This window comes from Electrophorus electricus, chromosome 19 (assembly GCF_041902795.1).
Source record: "Electrophorus electricus isolate QZ-2024a chromosome 19, ASM4190279v1, whole genome shotgun sequence".
Lineage (NCBI taxonomy): Eukaryota > Metazoa > Chordata > Actinopteri > Gymnotiformes > Gymnotidae > Electrophorus > Electrophorus electricus.
The window spans coordinates 572521-592500 of record NC_137515.1 but is presented as its reverse complement, the minus strand read 5'-3'; the positions used below and the strand labels follow the sequence as shown (position 1 = coordinate 592500).

Below are 19980 nucleotides of genomic sequence, written 5' to 3'. Positions count from 1 at the left end.
ACATACACCCACACCCATACACCCACACACCCACATACATACACACACACACAGACCCACCCACACACACACACACACATACCCACACACACACACCCACACACACCCACATACATACACACACACACACACCCACACACATACCCACACCCACATACACCCACACACATACCCACACTCCCACACACATACACACACACCCACACACACCCACACACACCTACCTTAGTCTCCAGGGAGTCTGCAGTCTGCCTCAGTTCATTTCGCTCCTTCTCAGACTTCTCCAGTCGCCTTCTAAGAGAACTGATTTCCTCCTGAAGGATTCACACACATTTCAGTTCACTTTGGTTACATTCAGCAATTTTTAGGATTTACAATTTTTGTAATGTAACCCTTTTGTAATGTATTTCATTACAATTTTTGTAATGTAACCCTTTTATCAACAATTTAGGATCAAAAATAGGTGGATATATATATATATATATATATATATATATATATAGAGAGAGAGAGAGAGAGAGAGAGAGAGAGAGAGAGAGAGAGCGAGCTCATCTGGTAGTGCCAGTACCACAAGGTCAAGGTCGTGGGCTCAGTTTAAAAGAGCCCCTCCATGCTGTCTGCTGTAAAGTCCAGAGCATCTGCCAAATGCTGTAAATGTAAATGCACAGACAGACAGAGAACACGTGCAGTTCCAGTAGCTGTTGAGTACCTCTTTGGCCCGGAGCCTGCAGTCAACTATATTGACATCCAGTAGGGGGCGAACTTTACACAGTAGCTTCCACCAGCTCCATGTGGCCACTGTGGTGAGAACTCGTACATTTCTCTGGATGCAGCTCACCGCCATCTGCTGCACCTGATCCCAGAACAGTCATAAACAGCTGCTTAGGCTGTTCCCAGTCTTGCGATCAAATCACTATGCATGAGATTGCCTCTCCTCTGATCACAGAACACTGTATAACTAAACACTGTATAACTATAACTAAACGAATAACAGAGAGAATATTGGTGTAATGGACAAATCAGGGTGATGGCTCAATTCAAGGAAGAGTACACAGTCCGGAAATACAAAAGGATTAATGTTGCCATGCTTTGGTAGGTCATTACACGCTACTCTGCCTTTACTGTTTAAACCTGACTATTTTTATTTTTTAAAACCCCATACCCTTCCAGGACAGGTCCTCCACATTCCCAGCATTCAGTGCTGCTGTATTTGTGGGAAGAGTCTTACCTTCAGGCGCCGGTACCTCTGACGGGCGAGGTGCCCCAGACAAGCAGCCTGCAGGTGACCCAGCCAACCACTGACCAGAGCGTCCCTCTGCCTGGCCAACGAGGTCAATACACCACGCTTCATAAACACCTATCTCACGTACACACACGCATACACACACACGCGCACACACCACAGCCATGAGTACACACATACCAGTGTATGACCCCCCACCCCACAGGCGCTGTACTCACCCTGCCTGCACCTAAAACAATGCTCTTCTTGTCTAGGTCCAGCTCACTCAATAACTCCTCCACAGCCTAAAGTGAAGAGATCATTGACTACAATGAATCAGGTGCCCCTTTGTACTGGTAATGTTAACGTCATTAAGGACAAATCAATGGTCTGTTTTCTGGACACAGGCTGGGGGAAAAAACAGTAACTATGTGGCAAAGGGAAGAATGTATTTGGTTTTGGTGTGTGTGTGTGTGTGTGAAGATTCAGACCTTTCTCTCATTTGGCGTGATGAAGACTGAGCCATAACGTTTCATCACAGGAGGACTCAAGGCCTGGAAACGGCAGCGGAAATCACTCAGAGACATGTGCTCCGGGTAGCCTAGGAATAAGAGCACAGTAATCAGAGTACACGTAAACCACATGTGAGCTAAAGAGTATGGGGATTGTAGTTCAAAATGCCACTATAGATCTATAAATGCTGTAGTAGTTGCATGTCAGTGTGTATTTGTGTGTGCGCATGTGCGTGCGTGTGTTCCAGTGTGTGTGTAAATGTGTTTGTGTGTATGTGCATTTGTGCGTGCAAGTGTGTGTGTGTGTGTGTGTGTGTGTGTGTGTGTGTGTGACCTATGCGGTACAGCTGCAGAGCAGGTAGCAGGTGAGTTGAGTGCAGCTGGATGCGCAGTGCTGGAACATCAAAGCTGCCACCATCTGTCTTAGCAGTGAGACACTGCAGGAAGACAGGCTGAGCACGTCGAATGAGGTTCACCAGAGCATCCTGTGAGAAAGATAGAGATAGAGAGAGAGAGAGAGAGAGAGAGAGAGAGAGAGAGATAGAGACCAAAAGAAAAAAAACAGTGTAGCTTCTAAAATGGATGCACAGATGGCCACGTTCATTGCTGGATAAGCTGGATAGAGATGGAGTCCTCACCGCTTGCAGCTTGACAGTGATGCAGTGTGAGTGTCTCCGTACAGCTGCCATGCCCCCGCTGAACGTCTTCCTCACCGTGCTGCTGCGCTCCAGGGAACGCTGGGAGCCCCCCTCCATGCCGCCCAGAGCCCGACACAGGGTGGGCACAGAGGCCCGGGGGGAAAACAGAGCCTTCACAGCAACACTGAGTGACAGTGAGAGAGAGATGGAGCTACCAGCTACATGTAATACTCTTTTAAATGTTATATATATAGAACCCTTATTAATCCACATGTTCATTTGGCAGTCTGTGCTCTGTGAGTTCATACTTGGAGGAGTTCTGCAGTATGGAGATGGCGTTGAGGGCAGAAGGGTTGTTTTGCACCAGACCAAACCAGCCGGACAGGTCATAGCGGACCGGATCAGACCCCATTAGATGAGCAATCTCACACTGAAGAGACTGTTCACACTGACGTACTAAAGTTAGCAAGAGAGCATTGGACTGTGAGACAGGATGGGTAATAGGGGAAGCTTTTTTTTGATCACTGTGGTTAATGAGTGTATTTCCATTAAGGCGTTCCTGTTCCCATCTCATACCTGTGTCCCCGAAATACTGACATATCCTCTCAAGAACTACAGTCTCTGTAGAACCTGGAGTGACCATCTCTTCATCCAGAACCCAGAGGAGACCACGACAATCACTTTCTGGTCCTCGCAGCTGAACATACAAACACACACACACAAACACACACACGAACACACACGTACACGCATGCACACACTCGCACACGCACACACACAAATGCACACACACAGACACACAAGCAGAAAAAGTACACAGTTGCACAGAGAGAGAGAGATTCAGAAATCAAACACAATCTTACTGCCTTAAACACAGCTTTAACACCACGTGGTACAAGCTGAATGTGGTGAAGTGTTTGAGGCAGAGACACAGAGTCTACCTGGAGGCCTGGCTGGTCTATAGCGCACACCACCTCTCTCGGGCTCCGCTCTGGCGTCTCGAACTCCACCCCCACACGCTCCTGCAGACAGACGGCAGACGTGTTGACAACCCTTTCCCTATCAGCCCCGGTGATGACCCCCGACTTTCGGCGCCTACCTGTGCATATCTGTCCAGCGTCGTGCTGAAGGTGTGTGTGAAGCAGTGCTCTAGCAGCCGCTCCTGGAGGTAGTTGTGGCAGAGTTCAGGGAAGCCAGCGGCCCGCTCTTCGCCGCCATGACGGGGGACACGCAGGCCCGGGGCGTCCACCACCATCACGGAGCCCAGTATCAGCTGCTCAGAGCGCAGGGCTCTGGGGACAGGAAATCGAGAGCCCAGCGTCAGACAGCAGGTCGAGGTGAGGCTCGTGTGTGGGTGCGTGTGTCTATAAATGCAAGTGTGTGTGCACCTGTTAATAAGAGACACAATGGCAGTAAACAACTCCTCATAGAGACCACATGCCATACCATCCACACACTGAGCTGCACTGAGTTTAGGTCCTAAAACAGAAAACAGTCAAAAAGTATACTGTAACACAGGAAACTCTGTATGAACTAAGCCAATATATTGCAACTCTGTAGGTGGATTAATTCACATTTTTGATTAATAGAGTATATTTTAGATCATTTCAGTTAATCCTCTGTAACAATAACAGAGATCTCCACACGCGTACATTAAGAACACGAGATCAATAAACCCGACCTTCCTCTTTTTCATCCGCAAAAGTTCGCTCTCTACTGCCCCCTGTGGCCCTCTGCAGTAACTGCCTGAGGTGATGTTTGAAGACTGCAGTATGGAGGTCATCTCCCTCACAGCCCAAAACAGTGCTGGCAACCTGTGCACTGTCAAAACTCATGAACTGTTTCCTTCCCACTGGAGCAGCAGAGGAGCAGGGTAGGACAGAAAATAAAATGTTTAAGTTTTTTCCCCCATACATTAAAAAAAAAAAAAAAGTACATTTGAGGTTGACATCGTTTCTCCTGAATGTTAAGACAAACAGTAGCCACTTTTAGTGTTAAAGTCAATGATTGCATAAATAAAAAAAAGCAGACTAACCTTTGCACACCCCTGCTATGCCCAGGTGGTATATTCCGGCCAGAACATGCCAAATGGCTCGCTGCTCCTCAGCCGAGATGCCAAGTGTGTTCATGGCAGCCACAAGCCTTCCAAAGTCAACTGTCGCTCTCTGCTTCTCATCTACCTGTAGGCAGAATCAAACAGCGTCTACATGAGCTTCAACCCAACACCTTTAAAAACATTTAATTACATTTAAATACATCCTTTAAAAAGGATCAAAAAGCAAAAACAGAGTTGCGTAATTCTAACTCATTCTGATCACTTTCCTTCATGACTTTTACTTTTGGATAAAGCACTTTTAAAAAGTGCAGAACTGAGTCAGTTTTTCTTTTTTCCTCTTTGATTTGTCCTCTCCTCTCTTACCTTGGTGGGGCATGTGATGCCAAACAAGTTGTTCTCGGGAAGCTGGTGCAGCTGGAGCTCCGTCCTGGAGTGAAAAGTACACCACAGGCCCACAGAAATATTAAACAGGGACCTCTGACTGGTGTCTGTCCTTCAAGCTTGTTGTGGCTCTTGTTTCCGATCGAAGTTCTCAGAAGGGCAGAATGTCGACCATCTTTGACCTCCAGTTCCACTAAACGCATACTCAACACCCAAAGAAACACAACAAATGCACAGCAAACAACACAACAAAACACAACATAGCACAACAAAACACACAAATGCACAACACAACAAATTCACAGCGCAACACAGCACATCACAACACAACGCAACGCAACACAACTCAACACAACAAATGCATTGTTTAAGATAGACCTTATGTATTTTGTACTTCTAGGTATCAGCATTCATCCCTGTATTCTACAGTATTCTAGTTCATTGGTATGTTTAATTCTAACCTACTATACTGTACTAGGATGTATTCTTTGAGGAATAGCACAAAAGGAAAAGCACTTTTGTAAGTCTCTCTGGATAAGAGCATCTGCTAAATGCCGTAACTGTAAATGTCAATGTCAATGCACAACAGAACACAAAACAACACAACACAACGAGCAGGGTTAGGGTTAGGGATCACGGTTCTCAGCTGAATATCTTATACATTTGTTTATCACCTGAGTCAACTTTCCATGAAATTCTCACATTTAACTGCCCGCTGGCCTTATTCATCTCAAATACATGTGTAGGTCACAGGGCTGGTTTAACAGGCAAACAGTGAGCCTAATCATTGATATAGGACAAAGCCATGTCAGTCTATTATGGTCATACCAGTCCATTACGGTAGTTTTCAAACATTGTGTCTGATGTTTTCAATAAATTGATATCGTAAGCTTGTGCAAGGAGGATGTAGGTCAGCACTCTTTTTGCTTCTGCAAACACAGATGCCACTTTAGTCCTGTTCCAGCTCATACTGCCATCTATATGATCCTGGAACAGGACATACTGTATTAAAAGCCAGTGGTCAAATACATGGCGGTTCAGCACAAAGGTTAAGCTTTGTCCAGTACAGCAGAATGTTCTCTGACCTCAGTAGAGTGTCCTCTCACCTCATCTCCAAACTGAGACCTGCTAACATCTGGGAGAAGATCAAGAAGCTGCTCTCTCCAGCCGGTCTGCGGCTCACACGCCATCTCTCCAACATCACAGTCTGCCAAGCAGAATAACATTCATGTCAAGGAAGAGCAAAGAGAGGAAGGACAAATGAAAAGGTAAGAGACAGAAAGAAAAAGAGAGGAAGAGAGAGAGAGAGAGAGAGGGACAGAGAGAGAGAGAGAGAGAGAGAGAGAGAGAGAGAGGGACAGAGAGAGAGAGAGAGAGAGAGATAATACTGTTGTAATGAACCTGAAGTTGTCCAGCGGCAGCAAGGCCTTTGTGGTTGAAGTCCAGAGAAAGCACCATGGCAAAACGGGAGGAGGCATCACTGTGTGGAGAACTCACACAGCCGAAAGAACGCAACACAGTGAACACAGCCTGGAGCCGCTCCACTGAGGTGCCACATATACACACACACACACACACACACACACACAGACACAGACACACACACACACACACACACACACACACACACACACACACACACAACACTGAACTGATATCACACTGAACGTGCACGAAAGCCCACCCACCCCTACCATGCGAACACTACACTGGAGGCTCATATTCAGTCAGGCGAAACATGTCATAATATGAAAGGAACTGGAGCTGTAATTCCTACATTCTAACAGCATGGCAGCACAGACCTGTGTGTTGTGTAGTCCACAGGCTGTGGGAGTAGATTTAAAAACCTGTTTCCATTTCTACTTCCTTGCAAAACTGCAAATTGCATGCAACAGTGATTTAGGTTCTACCCTGCGTCATTACTACATCTAAATCTGCCCTAGCACAGTACTGCTGTGTTCTCAGCAGGTTTCCTCTAGTAAGGGCTCTCCTGGTGGCTAGCTTAAAGAATTAGCATGCTGCTTGTAAAAATCATTTTCCATTTTTAATTTGCTTAATTTATGTGTAAACATTTTTATAAGTCATTCTAAATTCTGGAAGATTGTTTCAAAGTCCTATTTGGTTAAGTTAACTGGTTAAGTCATATCTGGCTGACTAACCACAATGAACATTGGACACAATGAACAGAACCCAGAAGCTAAAGACCCTGAGGACCCAGAGAACCCTTGTTTTCTTTACAGAAGTTAATGGTGTTGTATGTCAATTAATTCCTCTGCCAGCACCTTGAATAATCCAACACCCTTCACACAGTAATACAATACTAATCCTTTCCATTCCTTAATAACCTTCCATGGCCACGACAAACAAACAAACAAACATATCTTCCAGTTCACAAAATGTCACTACATAAATTACCACCCATATTTACACCCTTCTAACAGTCATATTTTACAAATGTGTTATCAAGGCATTTTCACATGCCATTTGCTTGGTCTGAATGTGTGCGGGTAGGGGGGGGGGAGTGCAATGCACAATTAATTTGAAACAACTTTCAAACAGCAGCAGAAAAAGTATTAACTTGTCAGCATACATCATGCAAATATAGCAGAGGAGAATGTAAAAGCTCCCTCTCTGCACGGAACACAGTCCAAGACCCATTACATGCCACTTTTTACTAGTTAGCTCTGTTATAAATGGATCCAGAGGCATCTGGACTGGACTGATGCCACTGAATTAATGCAGGTTGTGCTTTAAAGTTGTTAAAAAAAAAAAAAACCTGTTACAAAATGGCTTTGAGTGCACCAAGAATCCTAATTGGAGGGTGGACCTTTCAGCCACTTTGCTGAATGGCTTTCTTCCTGGAAGCTGTGTTAGAGCTTCCCAGCCTAGTCTTTTTGGACCTCAGACTGGTCCAATCTGATGTTCAGACACTACCTGACTGTTCTGTTCTGCGTCTGTGTGCCAAGGTTTTTGCCTGTTGTGCCAACAGCCTAGTTGGGTTAATCTGCAGAAAGTAAAGGAGCACAACCTGTATTGCAGGGTGCGAGGTGCGAGGTGGGAGGTACACTCACAACTGAGGCTCCCCCCTGCTGTGCCAGCTTGTTTGAGGAGCTCGCGGGCGAAGGCCTGGCAGGACGTGGTCTTCCCCGTGCCACTGCGGCCCACGGCCACCACACACTGATCCCGCCGCTGTCCCACCACAGACATGTAGACCCTCCGCACCAGCCCCTGCAAGGGGGCAGGTGCTTCCCAGACATCCCAGCGACGAGAGCGCAGGCCCTGATACGGCAGAGTGAGAGAGGCTGGTAGAGAGAAGCATTGCCTTCTGCATTCTGATTCTGTCTCCTATTAAGGTAGTGTAATCCAAAATATAATCTCTAAAATCTGTTACTAAAATCTAAAGGTATTAATTCAGTGCTTTTGTAATGATTATCAGTTGGATGAGTAGTTCATAATTATACACTTCTTTGACAAAGCCATGGATATCAAAGAGAAGTATATAAATAAAAGCCCCCATTTGTGGGCAGAAGGCGGCGTGGTGACACCTTGCCAGGTGGTGCTAAAGGGGGCCAGAGTGTGAGCAGGTTGGGCCCAGCTTGAGTGAGGGTCATGTGGGCTTTGGCACGGCTGATGAGGGTGTGCAGGACACTCGACTCATTCACGCTCGCTAAATCAGTCAGGTCCTCACACAGGTCCAGCTCAGGTGGGTTTACCTGGGGACACCAAGCAGCAGACATTAGTTCTGAACTGTTCAAGGGACGCAGTGCAAGTTTGCCATCCCAGATACCATTCAAGAGATTCACCTTCTCTATCTCGTACTGGGAGACGTCATGGACGGAACCATCCGATTGGAGGCGGACCCTCACCTTGCCGTCCGGAAGCTCAGGGGTGCCGTCATCTGGCTTCAGCTGGGTGGCTGTTACCAATCAGACAGTCTGCTCAGATAGCGTCACATGCTAATACTCAAAGGCAGTGTGTCCAGGGTGATTTTTAAAATGCACGTTTGCCTTCAGTCATGTCAGCATAAAGATGTGATCTTTTGAGTTCTGTTTATGTCATTTTTTGGCCAGTCTGACATCATCTTGTCTTTCTCTGAAATAACGATCGTCTGGGATGGGTCAATTCCCTGGGTGAATTTATCAAATCTCCAGTAAAGCCCCTGTTTTTTTGTGTACTTTTTTGTGTATTTTGCTTGTATGTGTGAACATACTCCTGTGATGTTACATGACACTTCTGTTAAAAGTAGAGGTCCATAGTGTTATTCCTGATTTAACACACCTGCCTCATGAAACATATTAGCTAATGCCCAAGACCTTTGTGACTCAAGCTTGATGTATTAGCACAAGGAGATCAGCAAGCTCTCCTGAGAACTACCTCATTTCTGTTCCAAGTCACATGTGTGTATCCCACATGCTGGCTGCATTAAGATCGACTATAACACAGGGAAGCCCTATGAAGGTCATACTTAACTATTTAACACCACTGACCTCTGGGAAATCCCCTCAAAATAATAATGAGAGCCATAAATACAGCCTGGAGCTTACTATTAATAATGGTGTAATGTAGTGAAAATTCGCTAATGCTCACTAACACTTAGCCAAAGTCTAAGATACTTCAGTTACAGTACAGCTAGAGTAGCTGGATTCTACAGCTTGTACAAAATTTTATAAACATGGTAAATGAATGAATAACAAAATATTAATATGTGTACTGTACAGACTCACCAAGGACAAAGCCATTTTTATGAGTGTACCAGACAGTTCCAGCTTCATACCATACATCCTTCTGCAGTGTGTGTGAGAGTAAGAGAGAGCGAGCGAGACAGAGAGAGAAAGTTCTGTTAGGACTGCAAAGACTATTCTAAGAGAGCTCTAGTTTGAGCAGTTGGTTCATGGTGCAATAAATATCAGTGTAACCTCTTTAGGGTTTATATATCTCAGTATAAACACTTTATCATGTATGTATCTCAGTATAAACTCTTTAGGGTGCATGTATCTCAGTGTAACCTCTTTAGGGTATATATATCTCAGTGTAACCTCTTTAGGGTATATATATCTCAGTATGGTATGGATCCTGCTAGCCAAACCCTTCCTGCAGATTTACATATAATTTCAATCAGATAGACATGAAACTGTTCAGTTCATTGCAATGATTTGCTGTATAACTGATCCCAGGTCTGCCGCCAGCACCACTGTTTTGGTGTGATCTCAGCACAACGCACCATGGGTTTCCTGGGCTGCTGTTCTGCAGTATTCTCTGCCTGCTGGCCCTCTGGGTCTTGTCTCACTTCTTTGACCTTCTCTTGCTTAACTGCTTTCACTTCCGGCGGTGCCGTCGGTTGCTCTTTTGGCTTCCCTTTCTCCGCTGACGCCTCTGCAGACCCAGTTAGGTCGGGGCCACTCTCTGCACCTGGGACCGGCTCAGGTTCCTGCAGGTTAACCTCCAGAGGACTGGCTGAGGAGTCAGGAGCCAGTGTCCTCCTCAGGGGGGAGGTTTTCTTCTCTGACAGGGCTGAGTGGCGGCCCTGCTCCCCGTTCACCAGCTGTTCGGATCGAAGGGCCATCTCGGCCTCTAGGATGGGTGGGGTCTGGTCTGGGAGGAGGAAGTGCTGAACCAGGTTGTCACTGAGTTTACTTGGCTGTGGGTGGGGTGGGGGCAGTTTGGAGTGGGTAAATTGGTGAAAATGTCTCTGTGAGAAAACACAAGACGACAGCTCTTGTTAAGATCGAACTTCTCACCGCCTTCTCCTCCTTGAGCTCCGGCTCCTTCAGACGCGTCTCCTTCTCTGTCTCTCTCACAAGCTGCTTGAGGAACCCTCCTGGTACCATAGAGAGGGGAGGGGGAGGCTGTGTGGTTGCTCCAGGCTTCTTCTCCTCCTTGATCTGCATGCAGTTAAGGGTAATGAAGACCTTGTCAAAAACATCTCACAAACGCACTGCCTACGTGTCTGACGTGCAGTCACTCACTTGAAAATCAACCCTGTAGCACACTTGCAGTTTGCTGCACAATGCAATTTTTAAACATGTTTTTCCATAATCTGACTGCCTTCATAAGTACCGTTTGGCAGTCTGGTTGACCTCAGAGACTGGTGAACATATCAGATGCCACTAGGACATTTTGGAGTTCTATTAATGACACTCTCAGTGATATCAAACCTTTGAGAAGGTGTTATTGTTTGATACAAGAGGTGACTGAGTGCAGGCCTCAAAGAATTTTTTTAAAGTTTACCTCCTGAGAGGAGTCAGTGGGTACAGTGTAGTCTGCCATGGTAGCTATGGAGTGACCTAGAAATGGCCTACACAACTTAGTCTTTATAGGCCAATTCTATGCAATAAAGGAATAAGTGACCAGAACAGTGCAGCGTAATGCAAGGTTGGAGTAAGGAGCAACTCCCACAGACATGGAAGCACAACATCACAAAAGAGGAATACCGTTACAGAACAGATGCCGACCTCAAGAGTGCAGCAAATTCCTATTCATCAAGGCTAGCAGTAGCCGCACGGTTTTAACAGTTTTAGTAAAGGACATCTTTAAAAATTCAGATTAATTATTAATAGATTATTGTTGTTTGTAGATTTTTCATGAATAATTTTTGGTAAGGTGTTCATGTAAGCATAAATTCACACAAACACACATCACAGTAGTACTGTTATAAGGGAGAAGTTATATTTAGAAATATATTAATAAACATCTCCGTCATTCTGGTAAGCTCTCTAGTAAGCAAACTGTTTTGCAGCATTAGTTTAATGTATTCCAGTGCCAAAATTTGCCTTAAATGGATCAATAGGAGAAACAAAATATTGACAGAAAATATTGAAAAAGCCTGCCTATCCTTGACTATGCACATTTTTTGACTTAATTGGTCATCTTGTAGAAATTATTCTAGAGTTTTGAAAGTTATATCACTTATCAAAATTGAACATAAGATACAGCACTTCAGGAGGAAGGAACAGGTGTTGAACTCCATTCCTTCCAACAAGCATGACTTTATGATCTAAAGATGGGGTTTTTTTTCTTTAATATAAATGATTTTAGGTTTATTGTACTAATATAAAGTCCTGCTGAAATGTCTCTGATTTCTTAATTAATTACAAAAAAACCTTACAGTCTAATATTAAATTGTTCATTATTATATTTTTAAAAATTATCATATTTAAGACAAAAACCAGAGATTCATATCCACATTCTTTTAATTCACAATGTGACATATCTTTCCTTCCCTGCATATTTTAATATTTGACAGGTTTTTTATCGGTCATGCAAAACTTGGAGGGCAGTGTGCGGGATGTGCAGGAGGTGTGAGTTCAGCTGTTCTACACTTGCCTTTTGCTCCCAGAGTTTTAAGCGTGAAGACAGAGCCATGGTGGTGGACTGGGTGGTAGCGGTGTGGACACACGCACGCACACACGCACGCACACACACGCACGCGCACGCACGCACACAAGACTGCCAGATGTGCTGGTTGGATGCAGTGGTAGCAGGGAGTGATGAAATGCAAACAGTGACACTGTGGACCTAGCCATGGAAAGGGAGAGAGAGGGAAGGCGTGGGGATGAAAACAAACACAGACAGATTCTGAAAGAGAGGTTCAGACATTCTTCTCTCCAAAGTTTCAATGATTTCTTTAAAAATCTCAGGGGCAGGTGAAAAGACTGACTATCACTTTGTGAACATATGTGGTCTCGCCACGCTGTTAATAATTCAACTTTGCTTTCAGAGAAAACAGGCACGTATTGTACTTTTCTCCCTAGCCCAGCTATCTTGTATTCCAGGTGATGCAACATTGTGTAAAACAAAGTTGCATCACCAGAATACATGTTGCCCACTGCTGTGGTCTAGGATCTGAGACCATAATGTTTTATAAATCATATATGTACTGCAACCCAATGTGTTACAGAAGTAGCTTCACCAAAAAGCAGTAGAAGCCTCTGGGTAGGATTCAGATGGTGGTGGTATGCATGACAAGGGACTTCCTTTCTTAGAAAACAAGACAACGTGCTTTCCCAAAGAGCCAGCTTGGAGCTGCAGCCATGTTCCCAGTGCTTGATGATTCTGCTTGTGTAGAAATTCTGTCCCTGGACAATAGAACAGTAGCATATATTTGTTCTCTTATGGACTGAACATCTGAATGACCAGAAAACGATATGGCTGAGTGGCTTTGTGTGCTTCAGGTATAAGATCGACTTCAACATGAACACTGAAGTGTCAGCTACATCATTAACGTCATCTACGACTGTAGATAATTTCACTGTGTGTGACAGAACCAAGCATGCAATAAGGCTCATTCATGAGGTCTAAACAGGATGATTGCATGCAGGAAAGAACATTGCTTTGAGCCTACAGCATCTTCCATTTATATGAAAGGTCTGAGTTTTATTTTATAAATTTGCATTACTTTACCGCACCAATTTTACTGATATTTACAGTATTTTCTTCTTACCACTTAAAAGATGTTATACTATTTATCACTTTGTTTCTATTAGAAGCAAATAATTATTTTACAGTCTTTCACAGTATCAAAGCAGTAACTGGTAACTTGCTCTACTGGTAGGAAGTAGCCTAATTCTAATTCTACAAATCCTGAAACAACACAGACAAATGGTCCAGATATTAAAGTACACAACAAAACAAATTAGATCAGAGCTGGAAAATGACTGTTGTGTTGCTCTCCAATTTCAGCTTGTGTCAGCTCTGAGACAGAGAATAACTCTGACACTGTGGAACTTGTAAATGGCCTCTGGCCTGTAAGCACTTAGTCTGGTCAACACAAGAACAATACTTAAGGCTGACATCCATGGAATCCAGCCCAATGTCAAGCTGAAACCATAGCACAGGACAAAAGCTACAAGTTAGCCCCAGTTAAAATAATTGCTATATGAAAAATTACCTGCCCTAGCTACAAATCAGTTTCGTTGGCTATTGTAAAAATTTTACACTAAGACAAACAAAAACAACTAGTCCAATCTGGTTTGAAGTGGAAGAGCAAGACACATACCTTGCGTTGGCTTCTTTTGAAGACTTACAAAATGCACAAATTAAGTTGTTTATGTGAAATTCTGAAAACTTTGAGGCCAAATGCAAGGCACACAGTCCCACTGTTGCTTACTGAGAAGGAGAGCTAGTCTGAAATAGAGGGACAGCCATCAGTGCGCTTACTTTTACACACACACACAGATAAGCAAGGCAGCTGAGTTAACACAAGACCTTGCTATAAATATCCTTCATCCAGGATGGCTGGGCATACTACCGTGTTTGGAAAACTCTCTTCGGTGGCAGAGATCATGGGGCAACTGGGAGAAAGATTACAATGTAGCAAAAAAAAAAGTGAGTATTCATGGCTTCTTTTGTGAATTCTGCGTCACTTTCATTCGGAATCCCTACATTTCATTGTCAGAAGTGTTGCTTTATGTGTACAGATATTCGAGGAGCTTTTGTCGAGAACATACTAACTCAGACCGTCGACCTAACTATTCCAGCGCCACTGGAAACCACGAGCTGCAGCTAGAAAAAACGCACGAGCTAAGTCTCGCGAAGCCTCGCGACGCCGCGCGCTGCCTGCTATGACAGACACACTCAGCTGGGGAGGAGCTTCACGCAAGCTGAAGAGCGTGCAGCATGACGGTATCGCGTTCTCTGTAGTACAGCTTCATTTCATAGGAAGTATTTAAGAGGCAAATCTAAAAAGAGGAACAGCGTCTAACAATCATGCAGCGGAAAAATACTGACACAAACACACATATAATTACATAGACACATATTATATACACCATGATCAATATATATATGTCTACGCTAGTCTTACCATTCCCGGTTCATTATCGTACATAGGTCAGTTGACTGAATCCTTGATACATTTGGCCAACTTTTATTGGCCTCTTTCATTAATTACCTGGTTTTGACCAAAGGGCAGATAAATAACTGAATGATTTTAATATGCATTAATAACATAAATACACTTATAAATGAACGTTTTATGACTTCACTTAAGAATATATGATATACTGATGGAGAAGCATTTATATCTTACCCAAACGTTTTTATTTTGTCAAGCATAGTTAAATAAGTCTAACTAAAGTGCCCTCTAGACTGACGAAAAGAATTGACCAATTGGCTGCCCTTCATATGGAAAAAAAGAAGAAAAATTATGCAAGAAATGACGATGTGCCCTCTAGAACAAGAAAATTAGAAAATGTTTCTTAATGAGTGCCTTTCTAGTGGAGAAAACACGATGTAGTTCTTTAAAGGTTCCCTTACAATTATCTAAACTTGACCTTCCCTATGGCTGCCCTTCTAATGGAAAACAGTGCTGTTTTGAAGGCACTCTACACCACCCCTACCTGACAGAGTCCCAAAGAGTGTCTTTTCCAGTGGAGAACATGGGCTGCAGCATGTATAAGGAACTTCTACAGGTGAGATTACATGATGAAGTTACCAATTAGGTGCTCCTGTAATGGAGAAGTGCCCCTCCAGTGAACAGAATGTGATGCCTCACAATGGACATGTAGTTGCCCATACAGGTGCCCTCAAAATGGGATAAACTTGACCTTCCCTACAGGTGCCTTTCTGATGTAAACAAACTCATGGAGTGCCACCCTAGAAAGCCTATCAAGTGAGAAAACACAATGAAGTGAGAGAAAAAAAGATCCCAGTGAACAAAATGAGCTACATTGTCCCAGTCTCCTCTAGAGTGGGTGCTGCCCAATACCAGGATAAAATTCTCTCGTACCTCTCGAATGCTGATTACATTCGAAACACATTATATGACTCTAACAAAACCTTTTTGCATACTTGCAAGGGGCCACTAAGTTAGACTAGCTAGCATTTTGATGTAATCTATCTAACATTTTGATGTAATCTCATTTGCACTGTCCATTTTTAAAAAAAATTTCAATATGCCCTTTAGGTTAGGTGAGATTATGTTAGGTTAAATGCATTTTACAATAAAAGACAATAAAAGTAAATTGTTGCCAACAGTGGCAAAATAAAGTTTAAAACATTCATTCCCATTATGAAAAACTGACATATTTAATCTCTTTAAATGATCATTTTAGCTATACCCCCTCTAGAATGTTCAGGGTTCTTAATACAGTCTCAGCTTTAAGCCTCCATCCTACTATAGTGTGTGAGGTAAATGATATAGCAACCTTTCTTTGAGTTTTATTAACGATGCATTACTAAATACTAATGTATGTACACTGTAAGTGCTTTTATAGATAGCTGCAACACATTTTAGCCTAAATGCCAAATTAAGGAGCTATCTAACTAAACAGGTACCTTGACTGGGTCTGTACACTTACTTTTTAAGTGGTAGTGCTGGTGCTAGCAGGCTAAAAGGTTTGGTAGCACAGAGTAAACTTTTGTGGCACACAGAGGAGTACGTTCGAAAACTTGTTTTATTATTGAAACATAAATCATCTTTAGCACTAGCCATGCATGGTGAAACATTAGACACTGCGGATGACTTGTTAGTGTTTAAAAAGTCACTGAAAGAAGAAAAGTATGAAAATAAAATAGCTTGGAGAGCAGTGGGAGTTAAACAACTGAAAAGGGTACAGAAGAAAGAAGGAACATAATCAGAGAGAAGCACATATGGTAAGAAACATCAGACCACTGGAAGAAGCTTTCAGCAGGGCAGAACAGGAGCGACAATGAAACAAGGAAATAATGACAATCCTGGCAGACATCACATTGTATCTAGCATGGCAAGACTGGGTGTTCAACAAGATCAAAAGAAATTTCCTTGATCTTGTTCAGCTAGTTGCTAAATATGACTCCATCAAAATGCACCTTGATGACATCAATCAAATCCAGTCTCAACAGAAAAAACCTCACAGACATCACTGTTGTCCTGTAAGACACACAGAATGACATAACCAGTGTCCTTGTCACTTATGTCAAAATAGTCATTCTCAAAGAAATGGATCAGTCAAAAAATATTTCCATTCTCTTGGATGACACGACTGATGTTTCCCATGTCTAACAAGTGACCTTTGCATTTTGCTTTGTCCATCAGATGGAACGTAAGGAGAGATTTTGACAAGTTTGTGACCAGAACAACAGGAAAAGAACTGGAGTGTGTTGTAATGATATTGCTTGAGGACAATGGATTGAAAGTGGAAAACGTCAGGGGGCCAAGGGTACAATGGAGTCGCAAATAAATATTTTGAAGGTTTATTGTTTCCCTTGTATTTTTATTTTAGAGGTGTGATTATAATTTTAACCTGGTTATCTTAACATAATCTTAATCAAGGATAAACACTTTATCATACATGATGCATCATGCCCTTCATTTCCAGTGTTGGCTCAGCATTTCATAACTAATATAAAATGTCATATTATGTAATGTTAGCAAACACAGGTGCTTTGACATGGGCGGTGAGACAAGGTAGGATTAGTTGTTATAGAGATACATTTTAACCTTAATATAGTTTTTCATTTTATTTTAATAGTCTTTTGCCCTTTTGATATTAGCATTTATAGTAGGCACTACCTTTGTTTCAGCTGGGTTGGTAGTTGAATCATATTAAAACAGATGTGTGCTGAAGGCTGTGTGATTGCATTAGTTCAGAGGTATGTCCACTTTACTGAACTCAGATTTCACTCACAGAATCAACATGACCAGAAGCAGAGGAGATAAACAGCACTTTTTTGGTACTAAAATACTTTGGTAACAGGACAGTAGTTGTTCAGGCCATTGAATTCTGATTTCTTAGGCGCTGGGATAATTATGGTCTTTTTGAAGCACCTGGCGAGTTCCCAGACACTTAGGGAAAGATTAAAGATGTTGCTAAATATCTCTGCTAATTGGACAGCACAGGCTCTAAGGACCTGGAACCATACTTAAGTTTACTGCTTCAAAACATGTTATTTCATCATTTTTGGATATGTGGAGTTTCATAGCAGGGTAGATACCATTTGCCTCAAACTGAGCACAATAAGTGTTGAGCTCATCGGGTAATGAGTCAGACAGTGCTATGCTACAGTGTTTCCTGTCTTTGTAGAGTGTAGGCCATTCCACATGTGCCTGAGGTTAGAGCCATGGTAGTTACACTCCACGGTGTCCCTGTTGTCTTGTTTGGCTAACTTGATGGCTCTCTGTAACTCATACCTGAACTTCCTTTATGCAATCAAGTCCCCAGAGATGTATGCATCAGTATGTGCCTTCAGTTTGGCATGCACATCAGTGTTGACCCATGGTTTCTGGTTAGAAAAAGATGGTTTTTTTTAATTTATTTTATTATTATTATTATTTTTAATTTACATGTACTAATGTAGCCTGTGTCCATGTATTCATTCATATCCCCTCAAGCTGTCTCTCAGAACATCTGCCAGTCTGTAATATCAAAGCACTCTTGGAGTTTGATGATAACGTGTAGGTGGCGTTTACAACCGGTTTATCTTGTTTCTTTGTATGCAGGCAGGAGCAGAATGGAGGTGTGATCAACCTAACCCAAAAGGCCAGTGGGGGAAGGGTTTGTGACGGTCCTTAAGTAATAACAATGTTCCAGGGACTGGCTGCCTTGTGTAGGGAGCTTGATATACTGGTAGACTTTAGGCAGAATGTTCCTCATGTTTGCCATATTAAAATCCCCAACAACAACAGAATCATCTGGGTGTGAGTTTTCTAGCCTGTGGATAATCTGGTATAGATCATGCAGTGCATGTGCGTTGTTTTCCTGAGGTGGAATGTAAACAGATGCAATAATGACAGCACTGAATTACTGAGGTAGATAGAAGGGACAAACTTTGGTAGAAATTAGTTTTAGATCCACAGTGCAGCAGCTGGCTAATGTAACATTCGTGCCCCAGCACGTATTAATCATAAAACTGACTTCGTCTCTGCACTATGCTGTTTGGACCCAACAGTAGACGATAAAGCCCACTGGTGTATGCAGCCGTGGTTCAGTGAAAGCCAGCACATAACAGTTTGCAATGTCGTGTTGGAATTAAATCCATGCATTGATTTTGTGTATTTTGATCTCGAGCGACTACATGATAGTAAGACGCTAGGAAGTGTCTTTTTGTTCTCTGATAAAAACCTCTCCCCCACCTGTTCCGTTTCAGTGTTGGAGAACAAAGCAGCTGCGAGCTAACAGACGGCGTGCTGTGCATGTTGAGTTACAGTTCGCACTGAAATAGACTCGAATGCGTTTGGTGATCATATTGAGTGATTAAACATGCGCTACATCATTTTTAAAAACCCAATAACTGTTAAATTTAGAGTTATGCCCATTCCGCGGTGCACGTAGAAATAGACTACCAAAGACGTGGCTGCTGAAGTGGAGGTCATTTCGATAAATAATTATCTTCTATAGATATGTGGGATGATTTCTCCTGTTAGGGTGAGTTTGCTCTTATAACTGATACAATCCTGATATTTAATATTGATTCCGTCATTACTGAGACCTCCATTTTGGAAGACATTTTTAAATATAAATGCCTGCATGTATGCATCACCTTTGTGTAAGCATAAAGGTTGAATCCTTTGGCACATACAAAATCTTGACATTTCATCCTTCATTAACCAAACAAATAGATATGTTGCTGGCAATTACTCTATCTTGGATAACAAAGAAACCCCTCTTTCTGACCAAAACACCAACCAACATAGCTAACTACCCACCTACCTACCTAATTCATTTACGTCCACGCACACGATGTTCAGTACCTAACCTAGCTAACCCTAACCAACCCTAACCTAGCTGGCTGGCTGGGGTGTGAACGATACTTAACATTCTCTACGCATTACTCATCTTATAAAATCTTTGTTTTTTTCGGAATAGATACATAATGCAACAATACATAGATTTTCAGCTTGTACCTGTGATTCGAAATATATAAAGAAATGCAATATTTCAGCGACCAGTTTCCAGTATATAGGTCTCTGCCCATTCAAATATAATCTGGTCTTGTATACCCTGAAATTACTGGCCGGAGGTATTACCAAGATGACCCCGTGCACACACTCACAACGTTACAGTTTAGTGATCACGATCGTTTATAATGGAGAGATCTGCGCAAATTTTGGTGTTACTGAAATCAACCCTACATAAACATATGCTACTATGGCCATGACAAGACAATATGGATGATCGGGTTGTAATATTAGCAAAACCGCAATGTCAGAAATGCGCACTAGTCTTTCCCATAACAAGCCATAGGACACAGGCT

General features: G+C 42.8%; 1 protein-coding gene and 1 long non-coding RNA gene across 9 annotated transcripts in view; one reads left to right on the top strand and one right to left on the bottom strand.

Annotated features, from left to right (window-relative positions):
• The window catches only part of myo18b (myosin XVIIIB), a 31815-nt gene extending 17823 nt beyond the window's left edge, over positions 1-13992 (bottom strand). For 3 of the 7 annotated variants that reach the window (XM_081702268.1, XM_081702271.1, XM_081702273.1), the window contains exons 1-26: positions 13805-13992; positions 12719-12884; positions 12133-12324; positions 10548-10691; positions 10031-10447; positions 9534-9594; positions 8613-8725; positions 8355-8522; positions 7881-8088; positions 6211-6353; positions 5916-6016; positions 4792-4855; positions 4408-4552; positions 4054-4224; positions 3761-3851; positions 3472-3664; positions 3314-3394; positions 2949-3132; positions 2681-2828; positions 2373-2556; positions 2069-2219; positions 1714-1823; positions 1462-1527; positions 1229-1357; positions 710-853; positions 225-314 (exon numbers count right to left, since the gene is read on the bottom strand). In XM_081702268.1, the coding sequence (XP_081558394.1) occupies positions 225-314; positions 710-853; positions 1229-1357; positions 1462-1527; positions 1714-1823; positions 2069-2219; positions 2373-2556; positions 2681-2828; positions 2949-3132; positions 3314-3394; positions 3472-3664; positions 3761-3851; positions 4054-4224; positions 4408-4552; positions 4792-4855; positions 5916-6016; positions 6211-6353; positions 7881-8088; positions 8355-8522; positions 8613-8725; positions 9534-9594; positions 10031-10447; positions 10548-10691; positions 12133-12171 (3345 nt within the window). In that variant the 5' untranslated portion in view covers positions 12172-12324; positions 12719-12884; positions 13805-13992. The remainder of the gene's footprint in view (positions 1-224; positions 315-709; positions 854-1228; positions 1358-1461; positions 1528-1713; positions 1824-2068; positions 2220-2372; positions 2557-2680; positions 2829-2948; positions 3133-3313; positions 3395-3471; positions 3665-3760; positions 3852-4053; positions 4225-4407; positions 4553-4791; positions 4856-5915; positions 6017-6210; positions 6354-7880; positions 8089-8354; positions 8523-8612; positions 8726-9533; positions 9595-10030; positions 10448-10547; positions 10692-12132; positions 12325-12718; positions 12885-13804) is intronic. The other 4 variants (XM_035535401.2, XM_035535404.2, XM_081702269.1 and 1 more) reach the window with 3 other exon arrangements.
• A 63-nt stretch (positions 13993-14055) lies between these two features.
• LOC145652433 (uncharacterized) lies at positions 14056-17628 on the top strand. Of its 2 annotated transcripts, none has more exons than XR_014118754.1 (4): positions 14056-14133; positions 14286-14430; positions 15127-15218; positions 16823-17628. It is a non-coding gene; the product is annotated as an uncharacterized LOC145652433 (long non-coding RNA). The 2 variants fall into 2 exon arrangements; XR_014118755.1 differs by having other exon boundaries at positions 15114-15218.
• Positions 17629-19980: the final 2352 nt, after the last annotated feature.